The 20,411-nt window shown below is 43.0% G+C and overlaps 2 protein-coding genes across 3 annotated transcripts in view; one reads left to right on the top strand and one right to left on the bottom strand.

The window, feature by feature from the left end:
* LOC127043168 (troponin T, cardiac muscle-like) overlaps positions 1-20,411 on the top strand; it is a 255,113-nt gene that overhangs the window by 179,257 nt on the left and 55,445 nt on the right. The window lies entirely within an intron of this gene.
* Positions 1-20,411, bottom strand: part of AHCYL2 (adenosylhomocysteinase like 2) — an 84,228-nt gene that overhangs the window by 54,015 nt on the left and 9,802 nt on the right. Inside the window, exons 1-2 of one of the 2 annotated variants that reach the window (XM_050936922.1) lie at positions 19,104-19,246; positions 13,922-14,030 (exon numbers count right to left, since the gene is read on the bottom strand). In XM_050936922.1, the coding sequence (XP_050792879.1) occupies positions 13,922-14,030; positions 19,104-19,157 (163 nt within the window). In that variant the 5' untranslated portion in view covers positions 19,158-19,246. Of the gene's footprint in view, positions 1-13,921; positions 14,031-19,103; positions 19,247-20,411 lie in introns of those variants that run through there. The other variant, XM_050936921.1, reaches the window with a different exon arrangement.

The following is a 20,411-nucleotide window of genomic DNA, read 5'->3' as shown; positions in this document are numbered from 1 at the left end:
TACACTGCAGTAAAAGACCTGCAGCGAGGCTATGGTTGGCCTGGACTCGGGGCTAAAAATTGTAGCGTAGATGCTCAGGCTTAGACTGGAGCCTGGACTCTGAGACCCCGTGAATGCGGTGGGTCTCAGAGCCTGGGCTTCAGCCCAAGCCCAAATGTCTATACTGCAATTTTTAGCCCATTGAGTCTGAGTCAATTGACCCAGGCTCTGAGACTCAGTGTTACGGATTTTTTATTGCAAAGTAGACATACCTGATATGGACTTCTCAAGAACCTGATCCACACTGTTTGTCCTCCTCCCCTGATGGAATTCTCTACAGTTTCCCTCAAGAGAACTTTAAATCCTTTCAAGATCTTTTGACAAGAATTGTCTGCACACTGGACTTAGAACTGTCCAGTCCAAGAAAAAAAATGCAAAAATTATTTGATATCCTGGAACCAAAGTAACTTGCACTGCCTATTAAAGATTATCTCATTGGGCTGGCCAAGAATCTATAGATGATTTCAGTTTCAATCATTCCAACTTCTTATAAGACGTATAAATTCTATCAAGTGTCCTCATATGGGTTGAATGCTTCTTCTGGCATCCAAAATCATCTTCTCTAGTTGTCTGGTGCTAATGAGAAAATAGATTTAAGGAGAGTGTACAAGTCAACCCCAAATGACAACGGGGCCAGACAGACAGAACTATTCAGATGCCAGGCCACTTTACAAGTGAGCATCACAAATTATCAGACATTACTAGAAAGATGATTTTTATAAATGGGACAGACTTGGTCCCCCCGTTGTGTCTCCTTCCAGAAAAGCAGTGAGAAGCAGCTGGGGACATTTAAACAAAGGGCCAAACAGTGGCTAAGCACTCTTTCAAGGTTGCACATGATGCATCTGATGGGTCTCATTGTTCTATTGCCACTGCCATAACCACCAGAAGGGTAACATGGCTAAAGTGCTCTAGTCCCTCCACACAAATAACCTAGAAGGGAAGACCTTCCCTTTGAATGTCGGGAGCTTTTAAGTGCCTGCAAGAATGAGACCTTAGAGAAAGTGAGATTCAAGGTTCACTTTGAAGACTCTAGGAATATAAAAACCCTCCTTCAGAAGGACAACTCCCTTTAGATACCACAAACAAGATCTGTTGACTTCTCCGGACTGTCAAGAGGAAACCACACCAAAGGTCTTCCTCTCTTCTGGAAAACACAGATCTTAGTCTTATTGTCAAACCCATATGTCTGCATGCTGTGTTTCAGGTCCTCCTTCAAACACCAAGTAAAAGTTTTGGAAGTATACTTGAGAGCCTCAGAACAGTCAACCTGGATGTAATGGACATCAACCCTGTCTTCCCCTCGCTTCAGAGGCCACCTGTTCCCTGTTTTTGAAAACATGGAATAAAATGATTACAGACAAAAGGGTGTTGGAAAACTCTTGAAGTGGCTACGCTATACAATCGCACTCTATAGTTCCAAATTATTCACTTTTTCCATCCCTCTTCAGGGATAGTTCTCGCAAAAAAAAGGATCAGAAACGAGAATTCTACTCTATTGCAGATTAGTGCACCAACACGCTTCCCAATCAATACTGGTAGGAAGTGGTTATTCCTGTTCTTTTCTTATTTTAACTTGATCTGGAGGGCTCCTTTCTATTCTCGATTTTAGGGTATTCACTCGATACTTTAAGTTTTGGACTATGATCATAGTCTCCATTACTTCCTCTTTAAATCTACAAGATTGGTTTGTAGCTCTCAGCTTCAAAGACACATTTCTAAAGATCCATCCGACAATCACATAAGAAGTATTACTGTTTCTGCATCAATAAGGTTTGCTATCCATGTGGAGTTCTACTTTTTGGACTACGTACTGCTCAGCTGGTATCTACCAACTGCCTTGCAGCAAGCTATACAGCAGCACAGCTAAGACATGAATGTGACAGTGTATTTCTATACCAAGACAGCTGATAAAGACATAGTCTTTACAAGAAGTTCAAGACCCCTTTCAAAAAACACTCTCTCAATTCAGTCCCTGGGCCACAGGATAAATCAGGAAAAGTCATTTTAATCCCATCTGCAGGATCACATTCATTGAAGCAGGCACACACTCCACAACTACAAGGATTTACCTGCCACCATAAGGCTTCAGAAGATACTCGGGACCAGACAACTGTTACACTCTTCACCACAGCACCAAGTCAGAACACTCATACAATTGCTAGAACTGATGCCATCATATATTCTGATTATTTCCTTTGCCAGATTAAAAATGAGACCTCTACAAACCTAAAGAATGTGGACTTGAGGAAAATAAACTATTTACATTCAAGGGCTATTTCAAGCCTCCAACTCCTGCTCCAGTTATCAGCAAAACAAGAAAGCAGACTGCACATACATATGCTGGAACTCAGATCAATCAGACTGGCATAAAAGACATTCCTCCCACATATACAAATACAATATTACAGAAAAAAAACCCATATAAATCACCCTTCAGTGTCCGGAGGAAGTGCATTCACCAACATATCACATCACCAACTATTCAGCTCCCAGACAAGGAGAATACCTGGGCAGACAAACTCAGCAGAACAAGCAACATGACACACAAATAATCCCTAAAAACACTCTACAAGCTTGTCCACACAACTGCGTAGTGTGTGGCAAACTAGTGCACTGTATGCTCACACCCTGGCTTGCTGTGCATTTAGGGTATGTCTACCTTGCAATTAAACACTCACAGCTGTCCCATGTCGGTTGACTAGGGTTATGGGTATAGACATTCAAGCTCAAGCTCTGGAACCCTAAGTCTTGTTCACTATTTCCCCATACCCCAATCTGTGGAACACGACAAAGAGATCTTATTGCAGCACAAGAGAATTCCAAATAAGCAGAATAGTGCTCCCCTGATAGGTATCTTCTCCCTGAATTAAAGCCATCAGTTTCTGTATGCCTTTTCCCCAAACCCCTTGATTCAAGTGTTATTGGAAAGATAAAAGACAAGACACACGGTTCTATAGATAACATCAAACAGGACCAGATAGTCTGGGAATTCAGTGGAGTCAAGCCACCATTTTCTCTTCCACTGGTTCTGGATCTTTAACATAACTGAGGTCTCATGCTTCACCCAGATCCAAAATCTCAGCAAAGGGAGTTTTCATCAAACTTCTGTGAAAACATTTATCATTCTTCCAAGGAGTCTCAGAGTTCTTAGTGCAAAGCCTTCAACTAGGATGTACCCAAGTGGAAAAGAGTCTCAGTTTTGGTGACCTGTCACAATATAACTGAATCTGCACCAGTGTTTCCCAAGAGTGGGGATCTGTACTGATCAAAAGAGGAAGAGCAATTACCTAAACTGAAAGTTGAGATCCACATTCCACCCCCTCAGTATTCTGAGCTTAGATGGTTTGAGGAGGAGCTTAGGTGACACAGGGTGTCTGCTCTCCCTTATACAGCCCCTCACGGAGTATTCCATGTCACAAAGCGTGTGTGCTGTCCCTCCAGCAGTCAGAACTTTCCAGAGGGATCCAAGGTTCAATGGCATGTTCAGTTATATCCCAAGAGTGAGGTTTTGTTACTGAGAAGCTACTCAAAGGACTCAAGTTATAGGGATACAAACTCTTCTTTCCAGCACTCCCACAACCTTTCATTAGCATTTAGGTGTCAGTAGATCTCAACCAAGCAATTAAAACCCTCCGTTCTGTACTGCTAATATGCATAGGGTCTTTCACACAGCACCCAGTGTGCTAGTAATTGACTTTTCTAGCCTCCCGCAGGCACTTTAGAACACTCCCTAGGGAAAAAAGCGTAGTCCTGCTGCTGTCTGCGTGCAAGGCTCCCCAAGACCTGCTTGTGTCTAATCTGCTTACTAAGAATTATACATTACTGAAATTTCTCTGCAAAGGATCTGTCCCCTGCAAGGGTGCGAAAGGCAAGTCTGACCCTGCAAACAGCACATCGATGGCAAAACACATTCACGGAGGTGAAGAACTGGAAGCCTCTCTTTTAATAAAGAAAGCAAGTTATACAATACTGAACACTGGGATCAAAAACTGCAGAAGGATTAACTAGTTAATGCAGGATTATTTTCCTGAAAACAGCTAATCTGTGCAAAGGGTTTTTAAAACCATAACTTGGTGTTACTCCTTGGGCTGAATGTACTTTTTGTAACCAAGCCTGTAAAACATAGGTAGTAACCAGATTTTCATACATGCTGCATTCTTTACTGTTAACAGCCATAGAGGAAGTTATGCTATGTGTGAGCCCTACTTTCCTGTGGCACTTGACAAAATTACTGAGGACAGGATCTCCCCAATACACAAATTTTAGAAAGATACTAGAAGTCAGCAGGATCTCTCTCTCTCCTAAATTTAATTTAAAGTTTAGGTCAGGGCCCCATTTCAGTGATTTACAAGTAAGCAAAACAAAGCTATGTGATGTCAAAGAAATGGCAGTTGCCAGGCAGTGTTATCCAAGAGAGGGGGAAATAGCTGCAGACTAGAAATGGTCCCAACTGGCAGGAACTGGATGGGGATCTGAACTTTTCCAACATTCAAGGATGCTCAGATTTAGGGTTTGGATCCAGGAAAATCTGACTACTGATACCATCAGACTCTTTTTAAACATTGATAAAAAGAGAAACCAGGGTATATTCCAAAAAAGGGCACTTCCCCCACTAACCAATTAATCCTCCCTAAGACCTGTACCTCTTAAAGATGCTTATTACAAGCTAATAGAAAATGCACCTTGTTCCTTTTCTGTTTGACCCCACTGAAGTTATGAAACAGCGTGAGAAAGAAATCAATCTCCTTTAATTAAAGATATTATTAACTTAATCTTATTTCAATAACCAATTTATGTGTGTAGTGTGCACAACAACAACACTTAGCACTTAAACGCTTCAAAGCGCTGGACAAATATTAACTAACTAATCCTCGTAACACCACTGCAAGGTAAGGATTATCCTGATTTTACAGAAGGGGGAAAACAGACAGAGAGATTAAATGATTTGCCAAAGGCCAAGCCACTTAGTCACTGGCAGAGACAGGATTACGACATGCAGACCACTAGGCTGTGCTGCCTTGCTGCTGTGACTAATGCCAGGTCAGACAGTGGCAAAGAGCTGCCTTTCCCCCACTTGCTGTGACAGCTAGCTGGGCAGACTGGCCATGAAACTATACTGTGAGCCTTTTGGCGTATCTACAGGGTACACAAGATGACCACCACAAGTATAAATACAGCTGCCTCACTGAACGCACTGCATGGGACAAAAACTCTGAATTTTCTTTCAGTGAAATACAGGGACTGGATTTTTACATAAGTAGGCTTGGAAGTATTAGATGTTTATTGGTTATTGATGGTAAACGTCAATTTCACTGTACACACATAAACTCATAACAAATATTTCCATCGATGATAATCTAAATTTCAAGATAGTCAAAGAAAGAAAAATGTTGATTAAGAGTATGATTTAAGGATATTTCCTTTGTACATTTTGACATTCGATGTTGATAATGTGTTCTAAGAGGTATAAAGTTTTAATTTTTCACATCTCAAAGTCAACTGTCATTAAATTGTCTGCCCCCCCACATCCCCCCATTTCCCACAACTCTTGAAAATATAAATAGATAAAAATTATCTTTAACTTTTTGCAACTGTGAACATTTTAATTGATAAAAATAAAAAAAGATTAAAAATAAACATTAATATTTTCCATCAGAATTACAGACAAACAAACAAAAAATCAAATTTTGCCAAGCCTATAAATAAGTGAGTCACTTGACAAACAAGCATATTACACCATATGCTGCTGGAGGTATTTATGCTTTGTATATGAAAGATACAAGAAAGCGTCCTCAAACTGTACAACAAAGTGGGACGTGGGGAGAGATACAGAGGAAAATAATCGGCTCTTCAGAAGTATTTTAGGAACCTCAAGGTTGAGTCACCTTTGTTAGGAGTTGGTTAGCAACAGCAAGAAAGCAGCAGACCCTAGAGGCAGGGAAATTCCCCCCAGCCTTCAGTTTAGTGGCTGAATTTTTAACAAGGTACACCTCTATCTCGATATAACGCGACCCGACGTAACATGAATTTGGATATAACGCAGAAAAGCAGCGCTCGGGGGGGGCCGAGGCTGCGCACTTCGGTGGATCAAAGCAAGTTTGATACAATGCAGTTTCACCTGTAACACAGTAAGATTTTTTGGCTCCCAAGGACAGCATTACATCGAGGTAGAGGTGTACTCCCATGAGACACCCCTACAGCACATCACTGACCTATACAACTGGGAATCTTCTAAGGGGTTTAAGGGAGTTAGGTACTCTGATCAATTGTTGGGGGGCCCAACGCCTCAGGTCCCTTTGGAAATCACAGCCTTAACTAAAAAATGATCGTTTGATTAACTTGGACACAAGAGAGGTCTTTGCCACTTTAAAGAAAGCAGATAGAATGATTACCCCTGGTAGTAATAGTGTAGTGACTGACAGTTAATACGATTCTTTGGCATTTTACATGACATGAGCTTGGAGGGTCTCACTCAGATCCACTCCTAGAGGGACTGGAGTTCACTTCATAAGAACAGCAAAACTGCCGCCCATTTTGTGCACAGGTGCCAGGACTCAATGGGCCTGTCAACTAAACTCTCCTTTTGGCTCTAAAATCCATCTCTCCAGGACAAGGATGAGGCACATTGATGGGAGTCACCGCTACCTGAAAATGCAACTGTCCTGGGAACAGAGGGCTTCAGTCTCCAGGGCTGTCAACCCAGCACTTTGCATTAGCACAAAAACGCACGGTTTTATTAATACAAATTAAACTGCTGATGCTGTAGTGGGAGAGCCTAAGTGCACGAGATGGAGCAGAGCTCACAGGAAATCACTCAGAGCTCTTTCAGCTATGGGTCTGGAGCACCCACAAATTGAAGAAATATTAGTCACACTAATTAGACTAATATTAGCCTTTAAAAAATGACAATCATACCAAACATTCACATTAGAATACTGATTAGCCTCAAAGAGTATTGTAAAGGCTGTGCAATGCTATACTAGATCACAGATCTATACTGGAGAAATTCTAAGCGTTAGTGCCAGCTTAAAGCTTGTGTTACCATGTGGGGTATAGTTAGATTTAAGACTTCGCTGAGACATAGTTGTCTGTATAACTGGTTTGGTGAATACGGAGTCTGGGCTAATATTTATATGAGGAGGACACAGCATGCGTTGTTCCTTTGCACCTCCCAGGAATCCATTGTGAGGAAATACAGCCACTGTGGGAGAAATAGGTCACTCTCCCAGCCGCAGGGTGAGTGTTCACACAGTACGGGGAAAACAGTGGATTATAGTATTAAGGAACGTGGCAGCCCAGCACAAACATGAGGGTGAAAACCCTACTACACCTGAATGAGCTAGCCATATCATAATAGCTTCCTTGGGGGCAGAGAGAGTTCCCTTGGCATTTGCCTGTGCTGAGTGTGGCAGGGAAGTGCCCACACTCAGCTGTTTGGGTCTCTCTTCTGCAACAACAGAAAGAGAGTTCAAGAATTAGAAAAAATAGCCTCAAGTCATTAATGATCAAGCTCACTTGTAACTAGGCTGCCCCCAAACTACAAGGTGAATTCTCCATCTGTTATTTAGAGAGTATGAAAAAGATAGAGCCCCTACCCTCAAAACTTTGTAGTCTCATTCAGAGAAACTGAGACAGTAGTTCAGGTCTGAGACATTGTCAGGGAGATCAGCATAGGTGGCTTCTCAGAGAAGTGGGTTTTCAGGAGGGACAGGAGAGGAAGGACATTTGGAATACATAGCATGGAAAGATGTTCCAACTGTAGGGGCAGCAAGACAGAGGCCATAAAACCAAAAGTGGGAGAAGACAACAGGAAAGAAGTTAGTTATCCTACTGTAAAGGTGATTTTTCAAGATGCTATAGTCAGTGTAGATCCCATCGTAGGTGCACATGCATCTCATGCATGCAAGATCTGAGTTTTTGCATAGCAGTCTGTCAAGGGAGTATGCCCTGTGCCACCTCGCACTTCTATACAAAGGCATAAGGTGTGGGGCAGCCATGACCCTATCTCAGTTCCCCCACAATTCAAAGCCCGTGTTGCTGAGCATTCTGAATAAAAGGGATGGAGAGTGGGTTTTGGGACTTGCCCCAATGACCACATCTCAAAGAACAAATTACTGTAGGGTAACAATCCATTCGTTCTTTGAATACGTCAGTGTGGATCCCACTGTAAGTGACTGGCAAGAAGTATTGTCCCTGGAGAATGAGAATGAATACTTCCAGCTGCATTGGTCACATAATGATTAAAGCACTGCCCTCCTCAACGTGGCAACAGACCTGGCTATCATGACATGGTCATAATGTTTAACAAAGATCAGTGGGTTGCTCCATGGAGATGCCTTAGAGATCTCAGATACTGGCACATATCCAAGGTAGGCTGCTGCTGCTGCCTGTGCCCTGATGGAGTGCGCCTTCATTTTTGGAGGGAAAACTATCTGATAGCAGATAAAATCTCAGTGGATCATGCGTGTGTTTCTCTGTGACGAGATGGCTCATCTTTTGATGAGCAGCATATAACCACAAGTAGATGAGGAGACAGGCTCAGTTATGTTATGGTAATAAAGTAATAGAAATATTTGGAGAGTGTAGCTGCTTCTCCGATAGCACTGAGTGTTATTTCAGGAGAAGACTGGCACGTTAAATGATAGATTCAAGCGAAATTCTCAGACCACTTTAGATATGAACTTAGAGTGTGGTCTCAACACAACTTTGTCTCTATGGCAGAATGTGTGAGGAGATTCAGCTATAAGGGCTTAGACTCGCTGACCTTCCTGGCTGAGGTGACAGCAACCAGAAAAAACTGTCTTAATAGTAAGGTGGTGCATCGAGCAATCCAATCGGAGCTTGAAAAAGAGGCTCCATAAATTTCAAGAGGCCAATGGTGAGATCTCATGTAGGAACTGGGCCTCTAACATATGAATAAGTAAATAGGAGGCCCCTGAGGAATTTGAATACCATTGCAGCTGATATTACTGCAAGGTGGACTTTGAGAGAACTAACTGTTAGTCCAGCTTGTTTTAAGAGCAGCATGTATTCCAAGATCCGTGGTATCAGGACCTCTCCTCCAGATTGGAGCCTTTTCCATTTGGAGGAGATCATCCTAGTACAGGGCTTAATGCTATGTATGAGAATTTCTTGAACCTGCCAAGAACAGTCTCTATCAGTAACGTTCAACCAGCCAACATCCAAGAAGTCAGGTGCCACAACTTCAGCTCTGGGTGCAACAGCTGACCATGATTCTGAGATATCATGTTTGGATGGACTGGGAGATGGATAGGAAGCTGACTGGACATTTGCAATAGGTCTGACAATCAAATTTGCCTTGTCCAGTAGATAGCTATCAGAGTGGCCTTGTCCAGCCTGATTTTGGATATTATCCCGGATATCAGGGGAACTGGTGGAAAGGCATAGAGGGGGCCTTGAGACCACTGTAGCAGGAAGGTGTCTGGTAAGAAGCCCTCTCTGGAGCAGAAGTTCAGTCAGAAGTTCATGTCTTCTGTAATGAACAGGTCTATTGTGGAAATTCCTCATTAGTGAAATATTGGTTTATGATAGAATTCTATAGCAACCATTTCTGATTGGTTACTGCATGTTTGCTTATAGCAGACCACACCCAGTGGAAAAGGGCGAGGTGACTTCCGAAGGTCATGCATAGAGCCCTACCAAATTCATGGTCCATTTAGGTCAATTTCACAGTCATAGGATTTTAAAAATCATGAATTTCATGATTTCAGCTATTTAAATCTGAAATTTCACAGTGTTGTAACTGTAGAGATCCTGACCCAAAAAGGAGTTGTGTGGTGGTCGCAAGGTTATTTTAAGGGGGTTTGCGGTACTGCTACCCTTACTTCTGCGGTGCTCTGGCAGTGGCTCTGCCTTCAGACCTGGGCAGCTGGAGAGCGGCAGCTGCTGGCCAGAAGTCCAGCTCGGAAGGCAAAGCCGCCGCCAGCAGCAGTGCAGAAGTAAGGATGGCATGGTATGGTATTGCCACGCTTACTTCTGCATTGCTGCTGGAAGGGTACTGCTTTAAGAGCTGGGCACCTGGCCAATAGCTGCCGCTCTCTGGCTGCCCAGCTCTGAAGGCAGCGCAGAAGTAAGGGTGGCAATACCATGACCCCCCTAAAATAAACTTGCAACCCCCCTGCAACTCCCTTTTGGGTCAGGATCCCCAGTTTGAGAAACATTGGTCTCCTGCCGTGAAATCTGTACAGTACAGGGTAAAAGCACACAAAAGATCAGATTTCGTGGTCCGTGACCTGTTTTTCATGGCCATGAATTTGTTCAGGCCCTAGTCATACTCTTAGGACTGGCTCTGTTGTAGCCCCTGACAATCTCAACAAATTTGCTGATGCACTCTGGGAATGGGTGTGTCGCCAATGAGGAAAGCTGGTGTCTCCTGTCTCATTTGGGTTCTGCCTAGCATGATAATGGGACTGCTTGGTGTGATAAAATCTGTTTCTCCGGCTAGACTGGGGTTGATGATGTTATGGTGTGGATCCCCAGGGAGCACAAAATGGCCTTAGAGTCCTTTAAGAAGTGCAAGCTTTGTCTGTTCATTTGTTGACTAGTTCCATGACTTCAGAGGGCAGTTCTTTGATTAAGGAATGCACTTCCCCGGGCATGTCCAATGCCTGAAGCCATGATGCTCTGTGCATTGTCATGACCCTAGATCGTGGTGTCTGAAGAATCTATTGCCAAGTGTAGGGCTGCCTTGACCCATAATTGACCTTCTAACTATTTATTTGAGCTCTTCTCTATTCTCAGATGGGACAGAAAAGGTGTCACCCTGTCCTTGGTCAAAATGTTATATTTGACCAGAAAGGCCTGAGCTTGCCACCCATACTGGGAGGAAGGCAGAGGAATAGAATTTCCTCCAAAACTGATCAAGCTTCTTTAGGCCTTTGTACTTTGGGGTGCTTTTATTGGCCTTGGATTGCTCATGCACAGGTGAGACCACCACAGAGCCTGGTTTGGGATGGATGTAGAAGTACTCAAACCCTTCTGAGGGACTCGGTAATGCTTTGCTATCCTTGGGTGAGTGGCAGGTATCAAGGCAGGCATTTGCCACAAGACTTTACTTCATTGGGCAAGCAATCCTGGCAGGCCCAAAGATGTCAGTGTGTTGAACATTTTAGGAGATTCTTCTTGTATGACAGATGTCTCTATTTCTAGCATCTCTGTGACTGTCCTAAGTAGTTCTTGAAATTATTTGAAGTCACCCAACACTGACAACAGCACTGATAACACTGCTACATTGGTTGAAGAAGATGAAAGGTTCTTAGGTGGTGAGGTAGAACATTGTTATTGCTTTTTCCCCAGGCCCAGTATTGATGCTCTGGCCAACAGTGCTTCTGGGAAGCATGATCTCTCTCTCTTCCCAGAATGAGATGGAGATTGAGTCCTAGAAATTTACGAAGGCAGATCCCACCAAGTTCAATAAGGCCAGAGCAGCATGCCATAGATTTATGGCAGGCTTATCTGATATTGGCCAGTTCAGTGACATTCCTGATGTGACGGTGGCTGAGTTCTGCAGGGCGAGACAGAGCCATCAAGGTCTTTCTATTGTATTACCCAGGGAACTCTGGGGAGAGGATTCTCTGCTCAAAGAAGGCAAGAACGTGTGGTTCAGTGATGGAGAAGAGGAACAGATCTCCTCTACTGGCAGCACTGAGGTATAAGGAACTCTCAGTACCGGGGTCTGCTTCAATACTGGTAAGTATCTCAGTTCTAAGTTCTTCCAGAGGCACACTGAGCATCCTCAGTGATTCTGTTGAAGGCATAAATGCTGAAGGTTGTGTCACTGGTGCCAGTGAACTTTTCCTCTGTGCTTCAGTGGTAGGTGGTCCCTCATCACTACCTCTTGGGGCTCAGTGGTTTTCCCCCAAAGTCTTATAGAATCCTAGAATATTAGGGTTGGAAGAGACCTCGGGAGCTTATCTAGTACAATCCCCTGCTCAAAGCAGGACCAACACCAACTAAATCATCCCAGCCAGGGCTTTGTCAAGCCTGACCTTAAAAACCTCTAAGCAAGGAGATTCCACCATCTCCCTAGATAACCCATTCCAGTGCTTCGCCAGCCTCCTAGTGAAAAACTTTTTCTTAATATCCAACCTAGACCCTCCCCACTGCAACTTGAGACCATTGCTCCTTGTTCTGTCATCTGCCACCACTGAGAACACTCTAGATCCATCCTCTTTGGAAACCTCCTTCAGGTAGTTGAAGGCTGCTATCAAATCCCCCCTCATTCTTCTCTTCTACAGACTAAACAATCCCAGTTCCCTCAGCCTCTCCTTATAAGCCATGTGCCCCAGTCCCCCTTATGTGGTCTTTCCTTGTGGGAAGACTGAGCTCCATCTGGAGTCTTTGTCCTTGTGTTCAAGGAAGCCTCTCTCGGTGCTGCACTTTGATACTGGAGGTGTTGGTTTAAAGTCTTTTCTCTGGGCTAGCTTTAGGCATTGTGTGTCTGCTAGACAGGGCACTCAAGGAAGATGGTCGGTTCATTACCTGGTGGGCTCTGGTACCTGTCTCCTCTAGGTCCAAAAAGATCGTCATAGATCGTTTCAACATATGACGCTTCTGTTGTGCGTCTCATGGCTTGCACATCTTGGAAGAAAACAAGCAGCACATCTGGCACCTACCAGGTATATGACTCTCTCCCAAACAGAAGAGGCATCTGCTGTGCCTATCTTAATTAAATTAACCTGCTACAGGAAGGGCAGGGCTTGAAGACCACAGGTTTAGAGTCTGACATGTTAAGACATCCTGAACAGGGGACTCTGGCCATTAAAAATAATTCCAAATGGACTGAGTTCATTCATAGCGGTTCTTCAAAGGAAGCAGAAGTCGTCTGATTTATTTATTTATTTTCAAGAATTTTGAGAGGCTTAACCGGAGCTACAGACTAGTATGTTGGAAAAGCACAAGGATCCATCTCACAGACACGGACAGAAGGAACTGAGTCACTCCACCCTTTATGCCTTCATATGGTAGCACATGCAGCTCCAATGGATGCTGCTGTTCATAACATAAAAACATACATAAGAACATAAAGGCCATACTGGGTTAGACCAAAGGTCCATCTAGCCCAGTACCCTGTCTTTTGACAATGGCTAATGCCTGGTGCTCCAGAGAGAATGAACAAACCAGGTAATTATCAAATGATCCATCCCATCGCCCATTCCCAGCTTCTGGCAAACAGAGGCTAGAGACACCATTCCTACCCATATTAACAGCCACTGATGGACCTATCTTTCAGGAATGTATCTAGTTCTTTTTTGAACCCTGTTATAGCCTTGGCCTTCACAACATCCTCTGGCACAGAGTTCCACAGTTTGACTCTGCATTGTGTGAAGTACATCCTTTTGTTTGTTTTAAACCTGCTGCCTATTCATTTCATTGAGTGACCCTTAGTTCTTGTGTTCAAAGACTGGTGTTGCGCACATGAGCAACTATCATGGGATCCACACTGACACATACCTGAACAACAATTAGGACAGCTAATGTGGAGGAACATGATGAAATACAAGCACAGTTGTAAGCGGGGTGTGAAGTTGCACAAGCCTTGGAGGGGAGGAAGAGGAGCTGGAAAGACACATGAGGGAGCAATAGGGTTAGAGAGTCAGGGAAGCCTAAATCTGAGTTTTAAGCCAGACTCTGCGTAAGAAACCCATTTAGTGTAGCATCCAAGTGCCAACTGTATATGGAGAGAAGAAAACAGCAACAAAATCTCTCTTCATCCCCTTTCCTAAACCTCTTAGAAGTATGAAGGAAAAAACTATGAGATCCCCACGCTGTGAGTGAAGGCCCAGCCGACAAATGGACAAAAGAACACTTGCAGCTTCAAGAGGCACACGGACAGAAGGGCGCCAGCAGTGGTACCTACCTGAGCTGTAGCTGTCTGTAGAGGATTGAGAGATGGAACGGGACAGAGAACGGCGACCAATCTTCGTTGGGCGCTTGTTAAATTCTTGCTTTTGGTCAGCAAACTGGATCTATTAAGAAAGAATCCCAGTTACATGTGGTATAAAAAATCCATTGCCTGACAGGGTAGGTTAATCCTAACAGCCTCAACGACTACATTGGAGAAGGGCTACTTGCATTGTTTCAGTGGGGACTGAGTAGCAGTTTCTGTTATATAACTGAGGGTGTTAATTTGGGCCTAGCTTAGCACACATGGTATAAGCCCATTTCTCCTCCACAAACACTTCAAGCTCATGTTTCAATCACTTTTACCAAAAGGCACACTAGGTAGAAGAACAAAGACATTTCTGTTCCAGTAACTTAAGTGCTTTTTCTAAAACTGAAAAGAGTGTGGATTATTAATCAGAAATCTGTAGAACTGAAGTGAAGATTATTTTATCAACCACCGACCTGACAAGAAATATGGAGACCATGAGATGCTAGATACCTTCTGTGCAAAAGACCCAAGACAGAAATAAAGCAACCCTCATAGCAATACATCATGCACTGGATTATTTAAGATTTGCCACAGAAGATGTGGCTATCGTAATTCTGGGATGTGACACTTGGAGAACCCCCCAACCTATTGACTGCCTGGCAAGTTGACATATCTGTATAAATGTGGTTGCTACAAAGTCACCGAGGACGACAAAGTAATGGCTGGATCACACAATAAAGTTAGGATCACTTCATCTCTAGGGTGGAACATGACAGCTGTTTAATAGTGTACAGGAAACTCTATGTAACAGGTCAAAAAGTGAAGACCACCACTTGCAGCTGAAAATGCCATAGGAGATTTATTTTGGCAAACTGTAATTAGCCAAATTGGAATTTGGCCAGGGCACTGAAGCTAACACTCTTACCCTTACAAGCAATGCTCTAGTAATGAAGGCAGTATAAACACATCATGGCAGGGCTCTGTATTTACCCTCTCCCAATGATTAGATGTACTCAGTTAACTAGTAAAAAGATGGGAAGGGGGCGGTAACTGCCAGCCCTGCAGACTCAGCTGGGATCTGGGAATCAAGATGAGTCCTTTCCAGCTCTGGCATCACCATCAATAATCAAAATCCTACAGGCCAAGTTAGGCTTTTGGCAACACCTGGGCAACCCTATTAACTTCAATGGATTTGCATACAACTGACTGAAAAATGGAAAATAATTCTACTGGAGTGCACAGGAAAGCTTAGTCTCCAGTTCACTCTCCTAGAGTTGTCTTGACTCCACCAGGCTAACAGAAATCAAAAGGGATTTTTAGTTCGTAAAGTCAGCAGATCTATGCTGAAAGCATGCAGCAGACAGAGCTGCTAAGGTGGTGCTATTTTTATATAGACACCATTCAGAGTAAAATCACACGTAGCATCCTTACTTACATCCTCTGCCAATGTGCTTCAACCCTTTCATGGATGTTACATCTCTAGGAAAACCGGAGGAGGGGGCGATGGGGAGTTCTTATTCTTCCCAGTCCCGTGTCTTATTCCACCCTTGACCTCTGCTGAAACTGACAGTAAGAGGGCCAAATATAACAGTGGTTTTGTGATGTGGCCATTTGCCTAACAGGGACTGACTGACAAACCACATTCCACATAGGCCACACAGATGTTGGATAGTAATAGCTACCAAACTGGACCAGATTTTTTACTGGAGAGCTACCACTGAAAGCTCCATTGCCTGATGCCTATCCCCAGTCCCTTCAAGTCCCTATACATGCATATCTTATAACTTTCAATGAAAGATTCTTTATTAAATAGAAATTCAGTTCATTTAGAAAAAACACAAAAGTAATTTGAATTTCTCATTTTCCTAACTACAATTCTCTAGCAACTTTTCACCCAGAGATCACAAGGCACTCTGCAAGTTCTGAGCTAACATCTGAGGTGGGGACTCACGTTCTAACAAATGGAGAAACTAAAGCTAAGAATTTATCTGACTCACGCAAGGTTACACAGCAGGCCAGTGGCAGCACCAAAGATAGATGCTAGGCAGTTTACTTTCACTCCTTCCCTGCTCTAACCACTATTCCTATGCCGCAATTCAGCAAACATTGCAGAGCACATGTCTATTAGTCACAGATATATTCACTGCCGATATCTGACTTTTTATGTTAGCTAATTTTTAGCATTGATCCACAGTCTTTTTTTGTGTGTGTGCTAACGTGTTAAAACTCTCTCAGTGAAACTGGAAATAACTCATCACTTGATAATTAAGAATAATGGGCCAGATTCTTCCCTGGTGCAAATTGGCAAAGCTCCACTGACTTCACTGGAATCAATCTGCACCAACAGAGGAACTGGCCCAATAAGGGTTAAGTATTTACACCTTCAAAACACTGTAAAACCATGAATTGTGATTATTAACCCCTTACGATATTTTAAGTAGTTGGTTCTGTTTAAGGATTTCTCCTAACTGCCTGGAACTTGATTCCTTTCTGGGAGCAGCTCAAATTCAAGCACAGTAACTTAAGCTGCAATGCTCTATATTGCCACAAGGGAGTGCTACATTTACAGTCCCGATGTCTACTCCTTGCCTTAGCACAAGCAGGCAAGTAGCACTACATCACTAAAAGTCACTCTCATGTCCAATATAATAGGAATACTGACTAGGTCAGACAAGACCACTTCATCCAGAACAAGGCCATGGCACGAAGCCTGGTAAGCAGGTAGGGATTATCGGGGCTGACCTGGTGATACCTCAAGTCTCCAGCAGGAATGCAGAGAACTGTTTTGGAACTTTGGCAAGGTCATTGGGCTAATAAAATTATTTTGTTGCAGTCATAGCTGTGGAAGAAAGGATTATAAGAAGGTTTGCAACAGCAACCCAGGTTTTTCCTCGGATAATCCTAAAGCTGGCATTGCAGGAATCCTAGAATACTCAATCAACAATAAAATTTTACTGAACACCAGACAACAAACAGAAAAAGGCAAGTGGTCACTCAAATTAAGGTGAGAATCAGGAGTTGCACTTCCAGCCTTCAAATAGCTCTACTCCTTGTGACGTGGATTCTATGCACAATGGTCTACACATGCCCTTCTCTAAAGGCTGGTCTACACTGGGGGAGGAAATCGAACTAAGATACGCAACTCCAGCTACGAAGTTGAAGTATCTTAGTTCGACTTACCTGGCCGTCCTCGTGGTGGCGAATCGACTGCCGCGGCTCCCCTGTCAAAGCTGCTTACTCCTCCTGCCAAGGTGGAGTCTGGGCATCGATTTGCGGATCAATTTATCGCGTCTAGACGAGACGCAATAAATCGATCCCCAATAGATCGATTACTACCTGCCGGATCGGAGGGTAGTATAGACGTACCCTAAAAAGTTTGTTTTTCTGCAAGAATGCTCTTTTCATTTAAACAGATCCCTCTATGGCTAGAAGAGCTTTACCCCATCAGATTATTGGCATAAAATGATGCTCTAGGAAAAGTTAGATATGCTGGAAGGCTAAGAAGGATGAATAACTCCTACTGCAGAATTCAGGGGAAAAAAGCAACATTCTGTTAATATTCTCTGGCATCATCTCTTAAGGGATTTTCATTACAAATGCTGTAAAAACTGCAATTATATTTAGCATTTATATAGCACATATAGAGATCTCAAAGCACTTTTTCCAAAGTAACAAAGGAATGTAAGTGATTTGCCCAAGTTCACAGATTAAACCAGTGACCAAATTACAAAGAACTAGAACCCAGGTCATGTTACTACCACATCTCAGCTCTAACCATAGGAATGTCGACTCAAGCCAAGAGTGAGTAACTAAAACAGGGCACTGAACCCCAAGACATGGCACTTACATATCAAACCAACAGCAACACTATATATAGCAATGATATGCCTTCCTGTCCACACCCCAGTCGTGTTTTTAACTAACGTAATATTTCACTAAGTCCCTCTCATGAAACTATATCCTTCCACTCTCATTCACAGTCCTGTGTAGGTCAATAATTGGAATTTGGATTCTGTCGGACTATTACTATAACCAGCTCAGTCTGGCTGTACATTATATACATATTTCTTATGTATATGCATACACACAGTATGATGGTGATACACACATACATACACGATCATACTATGTGTGGCTGTGTGTATACACACACACACACACACACACACAATTTTTTTTTAAATGGTACAATTTCTAGATCAGGACAGCAGTTCAGAATTGGAATCTCTGCAACAGAAACACGCCCTACCTAGACATGTAAGAACTGAGATCTTTAAATTTCATTTATTGTCAGACCAAAATTCTCATTTAAAATTCTATTAATTCACACCCGTTCTCCACAAGGCTACACTACCCCCGAAAGAGCCGTTTTCCTGTTGCACTTGAGACAAGCTACCACCATAACCTGTAATCAAGACTCTCCCTTGCTATTTGACACCAACAAAAGCAAGGATACTGATTACATGTAGAACTTGTTTAGACCAAGAAACAAAAGTTCCTCTGAAGGTAACAATCAATTTCCCAGGAGAGTTAGTTTTCAGGTGATAAATTCTAAGACCCTTAAAAACAACAAAAACCTGGATTTAGGAGACTGACCTGCTTCGACCATCTGTAGTTATATATAAATTGCTTCTAACAGCCATATAGATCTTTGCAGGACGGACTGATTCAGGCTGGAATTCATGCAAGATCCACAAGGGTTAATGATTTCTAAATGCAGGTGCATGGTCACTTCTTTTTAAAGAAGTGAGATACAGCCCCACTCTTCCCGAGGAAGCTGCCCAAGAGCCCCAGTTTAAGACCAGCTCTGCACGGATTTACAAAGCTCAATAGCAAGTATGGGCATCGGAAGCTCTGGTTTTCACATGCTGGTTTTCCCCGTCCAACCTCCTCGCTCCAGATTTCCACTATACCTTCCCACAGGTATGGTCTGAAGAGAAACGACAGAACGTCTATAAAATAACAAGTTCAACTCAAAGCTGCGGCACTTAAACCCTTATTTTGAGAGGAAACAGCCAAACAAAGATGCGTTCTCTGGAGATTATGGTTCATTTACACCAGGTGAAGGGGCTTAGTCGATACCAAAAGTAAGTGACTGGGGAGAAAAACAAACAATTGTACTTTGTTCTAGAAAGTCTATAGTATGGTACCTAAAGGCTGCCCTCACCTGGGCTTTAATCTCTGAATCGCCATTCACAATGTACTTCTTCTTGTTCGGCATAGCGTTATTATCTACAGCTCTTCTGCAATCCTTCCAGTCCAGTGTAGTTGCTGGCCTTTCATTTATACCTCCAGCATCAGAAATCCTGTCAGCTCTGGTTTCAAGTCTATTTTATTGTGGCAGGAGGAGGGCAGGTAAGGAGAGCGCTACGTTTGCCTGGGTTTCCAGCTCCCTCTCCAGTGGTCCATTTGGCAGGGAAGAACCCCAAGATTTAATGAGGCATTTCTGTTAGCATCTCACAAACAAGTCCGAGCATTTTTTCTTTTTTGTTTTACACTGAGTTACAATGTTCCCCGACCTCTAACCCATTAGCAGCGGTTTCTAACATGGCCTGACTTGTGTGTGCATAACAATCGCTTATTTATATAACCAGTACATTTTCTTGCTTGCTATAATTAACTTGCTAATTAGGCTCTTTTTAACTTGGGTTCTCCTCCATCTCCCTTTCCCAATGTCAGATGATTACATTAACAGAGCCTCATTAGAACAAAATTAATTAATAGGCAACTAAAACAACGAAGGCATGTTAGGTTGGTAAATGTTTTTCAAATGATGCCAATCCCCATGGCAGCAAGCACAGAGCTCTCTGTCCTTGGAAGGGTCAAGCCCTTTCAGAACACAGGAATGGGGGGATGACAAGATTAACACCTACCTAGCTGCTGCTGCTTCAGACTATCAATTTCTCTATGTTATAGATTCCCCTCCAATGCAGGAGAGGGGAGAAAAGGAGAATAATGAATAAGATAGGCACAAAAGAGCACTCATACTAGTGTAGTACACAGGGCACAGCTCTGTTACACATTTGCTAAGCAAGGGTCGCCTCATTTGTAATAGAAGACTTGAAACGAGACAGATTTTTATTTCATACTTAATGGGTCAGATCATTATTCCACAGCTGGCTACTTTGACCTGTTCACAGAACAATTTTGTCCCTTCTGGATGGGCTCAAGGCAATCTGCTACAGTGCTCAAGGCAGGGTTGCTACAGAACTTCAATGTGTATGTGCAGAACAGTTTATACGGGAAGAGTCATAGGACATAATTAGATTAGCTAATGGCAAAATACAGCAAGTTTTCCACCTTCCCGCAGCATCCTATGCTATCAAACACTTCACTGAATTCCAATAATGGGTTTTTGCTCTTCTATAGCACATTTCATCAGAGGGTCTCAAAGCACTTAAACAGTATGAAAAGACAGTTACCTTTTCCATAATCGGTGTTCTTCGAGATGTTTTGCTCATGTCTATTCCACAAT

The sequence above is a fragment of the Gopherus flavomarginatus genome, chromosome 1 (assembly GCF_025201925.1).
Source record: "Gopherus flavomarginatus isolate rGopFla2 chromosome 1, rGopFla2.mat.asm, whole genome shotgun sequence".
In the NCBI taxonomy this organism is placed as follows: Eukaryota; Metazoa; Chordata; order Testudines; family Testudinidae; genus Gopherus; species Gopherus flavomarginatus.
This window is presented reverse-complemented; position numbering and strand designations above follow the sequence as displayed.